This window comes from Mastomys coucha, unplaced genomic scaffold, assembly GCF_008632895.1.
Source record: "Mastomys coucha isolate ucsf_1 unplaced genomic scaffold, UCSF_Mcou_1 pScaffold18, whole genome shotgun sequence".
Taxonomy (NCBI): domain Eukaryota; kingdom Metazoa; phylum Chordata; class Mammalia; order Rodentia; family Muridae; genus Mastomys; species Mastomys coucha.
Genome location: NW_022196900.1, coordinates 67,509,954 through 67,521,967, shown reverse-complemented (window position 1 = coordinate 67,521,967; position 12,014 = coordinate 67,509,954). Strand labels below are relative to the sequence as shown.

General features: G+C 43.3%; 1 protein-coding gene across 2 annotated transcripts in view; it reads left to right on the top strand.

Annotated features, from left to right (window-relative positions):
• The window catches only part of Zyg11a (zyg-11 family member A, cell cycle regulator), a 37,736-nt gene that overhangs the window by 21,875 nt on the left and 3,847 nt on the right, over nucleotides 1-12,014 (top strand). The window contains exons 5-11 of one of the 2 annotated variants that reach the window (XM_031378120.1): nucleotides 912-1,088; nucleotides 3,011-3,075; nucleotides 5,009-5,108; nucleotides 5,197-5,250; nucleotides 8,527-8,688; nucleotides 8,765-8,809; nucleotides 10,904-11,098. In XM_031378120.1, coding sequence (XP_031233980.1) covers nucleotides 912-1,088; nucleotides 3,011-3,075; nucleotides 5,009-5,108; nucleotides 5,197-5,250; nucleotides 8,527-8,688; nucleotides 8,765-8,809; nucleotides 10,904-11,098 — 798 coding nt within the window. Of the gene's footprint in view, nucleotides 1-911; nucleotides 1,089-3,010; nucleotides 3,076-5,008; nucleotides 5,109-5,196; nucleotides 5,251-8,526; nucleotides 8,689-8,764; nucleotides 8,810-10,622; nucleotides 10,654-10,903; nucleotides 11,099-12,014 lie in introns of those variants that run through there. The other variant, XM_031378121.1, reaches the window with a different exon arrangement.

Here is a 12,014-nt window from a genome sequence, read left to right as displayed (position 1 = left end):
TTTTTTTTTTGGTTTTTGAGACAGGGTTTCTCTATATAGCCCTTGTTGTCCTGGAACTCAAGTCTGTAGTCCAGACTGGCCTCGAACTCAAAGATCTGCCTGCCTCCCAGGAGCTGGGATTAAAGGCATGCGCCACCACTACCTGGTGCCATTCTATAATTTCATCATAAGGTGACCCTATAGGCTTTAGATCTGATTCCTCTGAAATTCCTTCATGATTCATAGGATTGTCTAAATTTTGTTCTATTGTTCATAACTTAGCTAGGATTTTTTCAGTCATTTCCTTATCTAAGTCTTCTTCTGATCTCTCTTAAAAGGGACATAAAATTGTAATTGCTACTGAAAACAAAAGTTATTTGTATACTGATAAGTGAAACAAAATCATATGGGATCCAGATGCATTGTGTCATTGCATTTTCCATTTTTTACCATAGAATATATTTTTCCTTTTAATCTCAAACTCTCTCCTTCAGGACTTCCATGTATCTTTCCAAGCCCGTGACTTTTCACCCCTTATCCCACTCTCACTGTGGAGTGCCACATGTCTGTAGCTGCAGTCTGCCAAGTCTCTCTGCTGCTTAGCTAGCAAGTAGTGCTGGCTCCTGGCTCCTGGCTCTGTCCCTCTAGCCCCAGTCCCTCTCTCCACCCAACTCTTGTCTGTTGCAGGCTTTCACCCACAAGCACCAACATAGATGCAGGCCCTCATGCCCTGCCATGCTGGACTGGGCCTATTCTCTGACCTTAACCCACTCTGGGAAGGTGGCTCCTGGCTGTAGTGAGCTACTCAGCTACTTGTGCTGGCTCCAGACCTTTGCTGGCTTTTCCCACAGGCACAGGCTTCTCAGTCCCTGTGCCTGTGGAGTGTACTAAGGCCCAAGAGTCAATCCCAATAAAAACAAATTTATCTTCAGCTTGTGGCTATAGGAATGAGGAATCATCCATTGGATCTGCCAGTGCAATTCACAGCCAGTGCTTGCGTTCTCAACCTAACACGCCAGGGCCTGGCCAGGGGAATGCCTGCTCGTCTGTTGTCAGAGATCACCAATCTACTTTTCAAAGCAACGGAAAATTTCCCCAACTACCAACAGGTAATTGGAATTAAATATTTGACTGATTTTTAACTTTAGAACACATTTATGAAAATATTATTGAATTGCAGTTGTTAAGGATAAAATAGGACTTAATGTTATAGAAAGAAGTGGAAAATATGGATAAGAAATGAAACTAAAAAGGCTTGGTGGTGCATGCCTTTAATCCCAATACTTGAGAGGCAGAGGCAGAGGCAGGCAGACTTCTGAGTTCGAGGCCAGCCTGGTCTACAGAGTGAGTTCCAGGACAGCCAGGGCTGCACAGAGAATCGCTGTCTCAAAGAACCAAAAATATAAAAATAAAGACAAAAACATCTATTAACATCATGCGAGGTGTGATGGTGCTCACCTATCATCCCAGCGCTTGGGAGGTGGAAGCTGTAGGTTCAGATGTTCAGGTCAAGGTCAACCAGGGCTATGTGAGATCCTGTCTCTAACAACCACCCTGGGGTGGGGGTGGGGGAGTTGAATTGGGGTCAACTAAGATGGCTTAGGAGGTAAAAGTGCCAAACTTTAGGACCTGAATTTGATCCTTGAGACTCAATATGATAGAAGTCGAAAACTACCTTCCATAAGTTGTTTCCTGATCCCTCAGGAATGCTCACACATACTCATATTCTCTCTCTCTCTCTCTCTCTCTCTCTCTCTCTCTCTCTCTCTCCCTCTCTCTTCTTTCTCTCTTCTCTCTCTCTGACACACATGTGCACACCACACATTCTTTCTCTCATTCCCCCATCTACATAAATGTAATAAACTATTTTTTTAATTAGTGAGTAAAATCATAGATAAATATAAAAGATAAGCCCATGAAATGTTTAGCAGAAAATACATTTTTCCTTAGTAACCAAAGATATCTTAGGTTATTAATAGCAGAGGCTATTGATTTTCTTTTTCGGGGGTGGGAATATATATAGCTTGGTGAAAGAGGACTTGCCTAGCATACGTAAGGCCAAGGCCCTGGTTTCCAGTTCCTGGCCTGAGAATGTAGCTAAGAGAATAAGCACATACCTAGCACACATGCCGTTTGTCTTAGCTAGGGTTTCTTTCTCTGTGTAACCCTGGCTGTCCTAGAACTCCCCACTATAGACTCTGCTGGCTTTCAGCTCAGAGAGATCCACCTACTGCTTTCTGAGTGCTGGGATTAAAGTTGTGTGCCACTACCACCCAGCAATATAATGTATTTTTGTAAAGGAATCCTGTCTGACAAGAAAGAAGTGAACTACTGTTACATGAAACAGGGTGAATCTGAAAAACAGGAGTCAAGCAAAACATGCTAAAAGGGTCAGTAACAAGATTCCATTTAAATCCTATTTGTGGCAGTGGCTATGTAACAGGTTTCAAGGTAAAGGCACTGCCACCATCCTGGTAACCTAAGGTCAATCTCCAGGTCCCACATGGTGGGAGAAGAAAATTGATTGCACCATGCTGTCCTCTGACCTCCATATGTGTGTGCTGTGACATGTGTAGATAAGGACATGTATACCTACACACACATATTCAGACACACACGAAGTCAATGTATCTTTTAAAAACAGGAGTTGGTCTTTAAGAGTTTTTATTCCTGCATGACAAAAGTCAATTGTAAGAGAAAATTAAAATCTTGGAGAAGACTACATAAATAACGCGCTCTCAAACTCATTGGTTATCTCAGCCACCTGTTTGTATGTGTGTGCGCACATTTGTGTTCGCACATTTGTGTTTTGCCTGCACGCATGTCTGTGTGAGGATGTCAGATCTTGGAGTTACAGACAGTTGTGAGCTGCCATGTGGGAGCTGAGAATTGGTCCCTGATCCTCAGAAAGAGCACTCAGTGCTCTCTTAACCACTGAGTCATCCCTCCAGCCTCCAGCCATGCACCTTAACCTGCTTTCAGAATGGAGTATCACCTTTGCTTATGAATGTTTGTCTTTGTTCTCTAAAAGTTACAGAAGAATTGCCTGCTCTCCTTAACCAGTACCAGGATTCTTACGGATGTTCCGTTTGACAGGCAAGTAAAGATAGAACATCATCTGACTGAGTTGGGGCCAGAGTCAGTTGGTACAATGCTGGCTTTTGATTGTTAGTTTAATAGGGGCCTGCTGCCTGGTTAAGGCTGAGGTAAGGTGCAGGGGAGAAGGTTTTCTTGAGCCTCTTTCACAGAGTGATTGGTGGCATCCTAGTTACACAAATCCAAGGGATTCCAGTGGGAACAGGAAACACCAAGCTCCTTCTAGCCCACTTGCACAGAACTTCCTCTTTTGCAAAAGTAATGAATGTCTCAAGGATTAAATAGGAATATAACAGTGCTTTAAAATATTGTAGAAAACTTATTTCTGTTCTTTTTTTTTTTTCTTTTTTGGTTTTTCGAGACAGGGTTTCTCTGTATAGCCCTGGATGTCCTGGAACTCACTCTGTAGACCGGGCTGGCCTCGAACTCAGAAATCCACCTGCCTCTGCCTCCCAAGTGCTAGGATTAAAGGCGTGCGCCACCACCGCCCGGCTCTGTTCTTATTTTTTAAATTTTCATATTTTTTGAGGCTTTTGGAATCCTCCAAACACATGAACACTTGAGGGATGTTACCAAAGGGCAGTGTTGCAGGAAATATTAAAAAGAACAGCAAGTTCCCATGCTACACCCAGCCACTCTCTGCCCAGGCAACCCTGCTGCCTCCATGGCTAGCCCATGCAGTGACCAATCACAGTCTTCCCAGCTGGGGTTTGCTTTTGGGGCGCTCGTCTCTTCTCAACCATTTACCCCCAGCAGCTAGTTGTCACAAATCCCCTTAACCCAGTAAATAAAAATTCTAGAAGCTTATAATTAATCAGTCAGATTTATATATCAATAAATTCTCAGTTAACAAGATGCCCACACAATAATTTCAGAGCCAATTGATAATGATACAAGCAGCTCACCTAGATTTGACAAGTTGTCCCAATTATTCTATCCTTTATGATATTTATAGCTATCTGTGGCTATCTAAAACCATGCGGAATCTGTCCTCCATCTTGTTTCCTTCTCTCTCCTGTCCTGTCTCTGCAACTCTTAGCTCTGCCTCCTTTTTCCCTGTCTAGTCACAGGCTTCCTGCTGCACTAATATTTAAAATTAATAGGACAGGGAAAATCCTGGTACAGAGCAGAGCAATGAAGCCTAAACTGTGTGCAGGTTGGTGAAGTGAGCTGTAAAAATGGGTAATTTTGTTCCTGCAGCCTTTTGGTGATATTTACAATATAGCTTACAAATTACAGATTGCTTTGTTTTTTCTCCAGTCTTTTTGAAGTATAGAATCCCCACAAAATGAACTTTTTCTGTACTGCCCACCCCATATTTTATTCACATTCTCACTGGAATGCACTTCTCTTGGGCTCTCTCTGAAATGTTCTTATTTCCATTGCTAAGGTTTTAGACATTGTTACTTTTATTTTTTAATTTTTTTCTTAGCATATATTGTACACACTACTGGACTTCATCGTGGTGTTTTCATACCTGTGTATTGTGTTTCAGTCATACTCATTTCCCATTGCTCTCTTGTTCCCTTCCAGCCTGAGCCTCTTCCTCTTCACCGCTAGATATCCTTTGGCCCTCCATGTCTTTGGGTCAACCAGATAGTTTGATTTGATTAGGAATACTTACAGGAAATGGGTGAGGGGTTTATTAATGAGGGGCATAGGCAACTTAGCAGAGGCCACACCACCAAGGAAAGTATCCTTCCCTTTGCTATAAGCCATTCACCGGATAGGTTAAGGGAGGGACCCTCTGCCTACTACTGTGCATTTAACAGTGGGTAGATTCTCGGGGAGGAGCTGGACCTCAGGAGACCCTCTGTAGTCAGTCTTTAACTGTGTGCAGTCTTCAAAAAGAGAATAAAGGATTTATTTGTACTTGTTATTAATAATTTGTAAACTTTACCTAGATGTGAGAAAACAATGTTCTGCCTTTCAGGTTTGATGCTGCTAAGCTTGTTCTGAAGTGGGTGTGCAGGCGTGAGAACCCCAAGATGCAAACGATGGCAGTGAACATCACCTCCATCCTGGCCCTGAAGGTAGGTGTGCGCCAGGGTTACCGTTTCCACCCTTTCCTAGGCTTGGGAGAGCTTTGGCATTTCACTTGGGCCTTCTGTTTGCTTTCAGCTCTTACCTGAGGAGATGGAACAGCTTCAGGAAGAGCTCCTTATGGCAGTCAAAGTGAGTTGAGGTGATGGCCACTCCTTCCCTACCCTGCTTGCTGTGGATTGATCCCATGGCCTTGTACTGCTGAGCTATATCCTTGGTCCTTAATAACTTTAAGAAAATAGAAGAAATTTATGAATGCGGTTTTAAAATCATTTTATTCCGTACTACATAGAGAAGAGGTTATGTGAAGTGCAACACAGTGTGTGAGAGACAAAATTGTGGGTCAGGTTCAGCCAGATAGGAATCAGATGAGGCACTTTTTTGGGGGAAGTTAGGGGTTTGAGACAAAGTTTTCCTGGCTGGCCTGGAACTCACTTTGTAGACCAGGCTGGCCTTGAACTCAGAGATCTGCCTGCCTCTGCCTCCAGAATGCTATGATTCAAGGTGTTTGCCACCACTGCCTGGTAAATGTCACTTTCTTGAGTAATAATAAAGTCATAATCTAGGAGAGTGAAAATATGGCACCTTGATATTGAAGAGAATAGGAACTAGTAGTCTTGGCAGCATTCTCTGGGGGAACCAGAGTATTGCTAGACAGAGCAAATACTTCCTGACACTTAGAGCAGGCTGGTGAAATGACCAGGTGGGTAAAGGTACCTTGCTACCTTGCTACCAAGCTTAGCAACAAGCATTTGCTCTCAGGGCCCATATAGTAGGAGAGAACCAATTTCTGAAAGTTGTCTTCTGATCTCCATACATATATGGTAGCCCGTGCATTCTCACAAATGCATACTCACACACATGCATTCACACATGTACATATATGCACTCACAATAAATAAAAAAACTGTCCTTAAAAATATACTTCTAAAGGTAATGGTTTAAAAACACTTGAACCCAGGCCTTTGTATGTGGGGGTAGGTACTTGTTTACAGTGGGCCAAAGTTCTTTGTCCTGCTCTGTCACTCTGCCTGACTTCCTGGGGACAAGGTCTCTTACTAAGGGTGGAGCTAGGCTGGCAACTAGCAAACCCCAAACCCCAATGGGTCTTTTTTTTTTTTTAAGATTTATTTTTTATTTTATGCATATGAGTACACACTGTAGCTGTACAGGTAGTTGTGAACCTTCACCTGGTTGTTGGGAATTGACTTTTAGGACCTCTGCTCTGGTCAACCCCACTCTCTCCAGTTGGCCCAGCTTGCTGGGTCGGCCCCCCTCGCTCTAATAGACCCTGCTCACTCCCGCCCAAAGATTTATTTATTATTATAAATAAGTATTTGAACTCAGCGCCTTCAGAAGAGCAGTTGGTGCTCTTACTCGCTGAGCCATCTCACCAGTGTCCCCAGTGGGTCTTATGTGGCCAGCTTTTTACATGGGTACTAGAATTCAAACTCAAGTCCTTATGCTTACTTAAGAAATGTTAGCATTCTTTCTAGATTCCACCCCACAGTTACCTGGCAACAGCCAGGCATGCCTGACAGTATAAAAGGAGCTGCTTGCCGCCTCTCTTGTTCTCTTGCTCTCTTACCTTCTTACCCTCCTCTCCCTCTGTCTCTTCTCTCCTCATTCCCCTGCCCCCCTCTCTCTCCAGTGATCATAGCTGGCCTCTACTCCACTCCACCCCTCCCCTCCCTTCTACTCTTCCCACCTCCTTCCCTCCTCACCTCTATCTGTCTGTCTCTACTAACCCCTTAACTACCTCCCTATGCCCTAAATAAACTATTCTATACTATACTGGTATAGTATACCAGTATATTATATATGTGGCTGGTACCTGGTTGCGGGGGGTGGGGGGAGGATGGGGGAGGAAGGGATGCCTCAGCATGGGCCATATAGAGGCATCCCCTTCCCCCACACCATATCACACCACACCCCCACCAAACATATCCCTGGCTTCCTTTTCTTTTTTCTTCTTCTTTTTTAAAGATTTATTTATTTATTATATGTAAGTACACTGTAGCTGTCTTTAGACACTCCAAAAGAGGGAGTCAGATCCCATTACAGATGGTTGTGAGCCACCATGTGGTTGCTGGGATTTGAACTCAGGACCTTCGGAAGAGTAGTCGGTGCTCTTAACCACTGAGCCACCTCACCAGCCCCCTTTTCTTTTTTATAAAACACAATATGAAGTACTCCTTTTTTTTTTTTTTTTTTTTTACCTTTTCCAGACAGAGTCTCGCTGTGTAGCTTTGGCAGGCCTGGAAGTTGATGTGTAGACTAGTTTGGCCTGAAACTCTGCATTTCTTTGCTGGGATTAAAGTTATGGGCCACCAAGCTTAAGAAGTACTCTTTCTTGCTGGGCAACGATGGTGAATGCCTTTAGTCCCGGCACTTGGGAGGCAGAGGCAGGCAGATCTCTATGAGTTTGAGGCCAACCTGATCTACAAAGCAAGTTCCAGGACAGCCGGGACTAAACAGAGAAACCCTGTCTCAGAACAAAATAGAAAGAAAGAAGAGGGCTGGTGAGATGGCTCAGTGAGTAAGAACACTGCCTGCTCTTCCGAAGGTCCTGAGTTCAAATCCCAGCAACCACATGGTGGCTCACAACCACCCATAATGAGATCTGATGCCCTCTTCTGGTGCGTCTGAAGACAGCTACAATGTACTTATTTATAATAATAAATAAATCTTTGGGCCGAAGCGAGCAGGGATTGAGCAAGCAGGGTCTACTGGAGCAAGCAGGACGGACTGGAATGAGAGAGGTCCTAAAAAGTTAATTCCCAACAACTAGATGAAGGCTCACAGCTATCTGTACGTTACAGTGTGTACTCATATACATAAAATAAAAAGATAAACTTTTTAAAAAAGAAAGAAAAAAAGTATTCCTTTTTTGTTTGTTTGTTTTGTTTTTTGTTTTTGTTTTTTCTTTTGAGACAGGGTTTCTCTGTATAGCCTTGGCTGTCCTGGAACTCACTCTGTAGACCAGGCTGGCCTCGAACTCAGAAATCCGCCTGCCTCTGCCTCCCAAGTGCTGGGATTAAAGGCATGCGCCACCACCACCCAGCTGAAAAAAAGTATTCTTATTGACTGAGCTAGCCAGGTGTGGTGGTGCATGACTTTATTCCAGCACTGGAGGCCAGAAATGGGATTCTTTGTGAGTTCAAGGCCACCATGGTCTACATAGTGAGTTTAGGACAGCTAGGGCTACCTGCAAGACCCTGTCTCAAAACAAAATGAGGGATTTATCTTATGTCTGTCTGGGGCAGGCTAGGGCTAGAACTGAAAGGCTTGTCATGCTAAGAGAACTCTATGAACCCAGCTGTATCGCCAGCTCCCACTTTTAGGACTCCTCTTCCCATTCTCACACAGAGGTAAGTTGGTCTAACTCTCTGTCTCTTTGGCTTTTAGGAACTTCTAACAATCATCAGACAAAAGGTAGCTGAGAATTTAGTTGATGTCACCTTCTTGTTAACTCTGAAAGCACTTTGGAATTTTACGGATGAGTGTCCATTGGCCTGCAAGTACTTTATTGGAAATGAAGGATTGGCAACCATCATCCAAGTCTTAGAGGTGGGAAGATGCGATTGAGTTTTGATATAAAGTTCTTTTCTTCATTATAAAGTAACCCGAGTGTTCTTTTTTACAGACATTTTCAGTGCCTGTGATACAAAGCAAAGTACTTGGTCTTTTGGTAAGGTGAATTGTTTGAATTAATTTTAATTAAAACTAGTACTTTCACAGCACCTACTTTGTGTTGGCACTGCTGTGATTCTGATACCTTCCTACAGTAATTCTGTTGCTGTGAACAACCTACATCTTAGTGGCTTAAAATAATAGCTGTCTGAGGCTGGAGAGATGGCATAGTGGTTAAGAGTACTAGTTGTTCTTCTAGGGACCCTGGGTTTGATTTCTAGCACCCACATAGCCAGTCCTAGGGGATCCAATGTCCTCTCCTGGCCTCTGTGAACACTACATGCACATAGTATGCAGACATACTCAAAATAAAACCAAAAGTTTAAAAAATAATGGTAGCTATCTTATTTACTGAAAACTCTGTAGATGATGACTCAGAAATCAAAACCAACCAAAAGAGAAAGACTAACAGACAGCTTAGTTGGTAGAGTGCAAGCCATGTAAGTACAAGAAACTGAACTTGAATCCCCAGCTCCCAGGTAAAAAGCTGAATGTGGTCTGTAGCCCTGGCACTGGGGACACAGAGACAGGAGGGTAAATAAAATAAAATAAAAACAAAAGACTCACAGCCCAGCCAGTCTAGCCCAATCTTTGTACTCTAGGTTCAGTGAGGAATCTTGTCTGAATAAGTAAGAAGAGTGATTGAGGGAGACAGCATATGTTGACTTCCACACACATGTGCACTTCATGCACATACACACACATATATACCTTCTCCCCTCAAGAACAAGTGGGCCTGTAATTTGAGCTCATCTGGTGTCTACCGTAGTGCTGGCCTTGAAGGAGAGATTTGTGTGGTTGTAGGCTGAAATATCTAGGGTGATCTGATGCTACTGTCAGAGAGTTGACACTGATATGCAGAGTCTTGCAATTTACAGTAATCTTCTCAGACTGGCAATGGTAGGCAAGTCCCCACCTACCAGAAACTTCCTAGTCTCTGCTTGTATCCTGTTTGCTAATATTAGCCAAAGCAATTGATAAGATCAAGCTGAGATTAAAGTCATTCCTCATGGGTGGAGCAGCAGAATCCCATTGCTAAGGAATATCAGAAAAAAAATTATTTCAATGTTTTATTATCAAGTGGCTCGGCTGGTTTAGGAAAAACTAAATAGCTTGGATCTCAGAAACAGGCCAGTTGCTGCCTCAGACTGCAGTTTCTGGCCCTGAGGACTGAAGCAGTTGAAGTGCTAACTTTACTTTTTATAATGGTTCACTTCACCCCTTCAGGCCTTTGCGCTTCTGAATACAAAGCCCCTAAATGAGTGAGGCTTCAGGAGCTTAGACCATCTTTGTGCAAGCCTCTCCTCTCCAGTATGAGCAGGTCCTGCTGCTTCCCCTTTCTAACCAATAGAGTGTGGTGACAGAGTCTCCACAGCCTCAGAATGTCAGCCAGTATGTGTCTGGAGAAGGACATCCACATTTCAAGTAACTTCAGACATCCTTTAAGAGTCAGTGGTGGTGCATGGCTTTAATCCCAGCACTTGGGAGGCAGAAGCAGGTGGATTTCTGAGTTCGAGGCCAGCTTGGTCTACAGAATGAGTTCCATGACAGCCAGAACTATACAGAGAAACCCTATCTCGAAAATACCAAAAAAAAAAAAAAAAAAAAAAAAAAAAAAAAAAAAAAAAAAGAAAGAAAGAAAATGAATATAATCTGCTAAAGCCAACAGGACAGTTTTCATTGTTAAATTGAACATAACATTGAATTAGTCCCAGCAATGTTAGGCATTTGGTTAGGCCTAGATTTGATCTTCTAGTTCAAGCAGTTACTACCAGCGCAAACCTGACAAGTCCACCTTGCTGTCTCATCAGGTTTCCTTGCAAGACTGAACATTGACTGAGAGATAATACAGACAAAGCTATTTTTCTTTCTCATACTGTGCCTAGCACTTAGTAAGTGCTCTACTCTGTGCTTTGCTATTATTGATCATGGCTTTCAGGACAGGGTGGGATTTGGGTAGTAGGCCAAGTTGGGAGGCAGGGAGCAGGGTTAAGTGCTGGGACCCCTGCGTGTAAAGGGAACAATAGTGAAGGTGCTCACTAGTTCTTCCTCCTTTTCCTGTCCTGCTGTGCTGTGCCCTCTTGCCCTGTAGAACAACATGGCTGAAGTCAGAGAGCTCTCTCCCAAGCTGGTGACAGAAGATTTGATGAAACACATCATCCGTTTGCTCCACTGCAACAACCTAGAAATGAGCTTCTTGGCTGCTGGTATAATAGCCCACCTGACCTGGGACAGACAGCACTGGCTATCCCAGGACGTGCAAAGGACTGATCTTCTCCAGCACTTGGTACAAGAGTCATTTTTTTTTTTTTTTTACAAAATCCAGAGTAATTCTTTCTTAGACAAGTTATTTTTCTTGATTGTGAGTTTTAAAAAATTGTGTCTAATGAATTTTGGTACTCATCCCATTCAATGTTATTATTATTTTTTTATTGAAATTCTCAAAATTTTAATGGTCAATAGCTTACTGGGTTGGCTTCTGAATGGTATAGTTAAACAATATACTTAAGACACCCCCACAGCAAGTTCATATCCCTCAGAAAGTAGCATTGGCTTCTATTCATATTCCATTGCTCAGTCAGACTTCTACAGCCAGGGAGCCACTCCTGGGTTATGGAAATAGACATCTTAGTGTAATGAGCTGAATAAACCCCTGACACACCTATGATCTGTTATTTTTGCTTAAAAAAATAACAAGTATTAAACCAAACACTATCCCAGGTGCTGCTGCTTGACAGAGAAAAGCCAGCTTTGCTGTAGGGATCTGAGTCCTGTGGGCCCTGTTCTTCTCATCCCACTCTCCTGTAGCCATACGGCATAGAGCTCATAAACCTTGACACAGTACACCAGGGCAGAGGCAGGTGGGACAGTTTATAGGCATCATACTCCACCTGGTACTTGCAGCAAGGGTCAAACTGCCAGGAGAATCTATAGAGGGCATAGCAGGCCAGGATTTTTTTGTTTGTTTGTTTAAAAAACAAAACGAAACAGGTTTACTATTCTGTTAATATATGACTTAAGGCTGGGCAGTGGTGGTGCACATCTTTAGTCCCAGCACTTGGGGAGGCAGGGACAGGCAGATTTCTGATTTCGAGGACAGCCAGGGCTATACAGAGAAGCCCTGTCTTAAAAAACCAAAAAAGGCCGGGCGGTGGTGGCGCATGCCTATAGTCCCAGCACTTGGGAGGCAGAGGCAGGTGGAT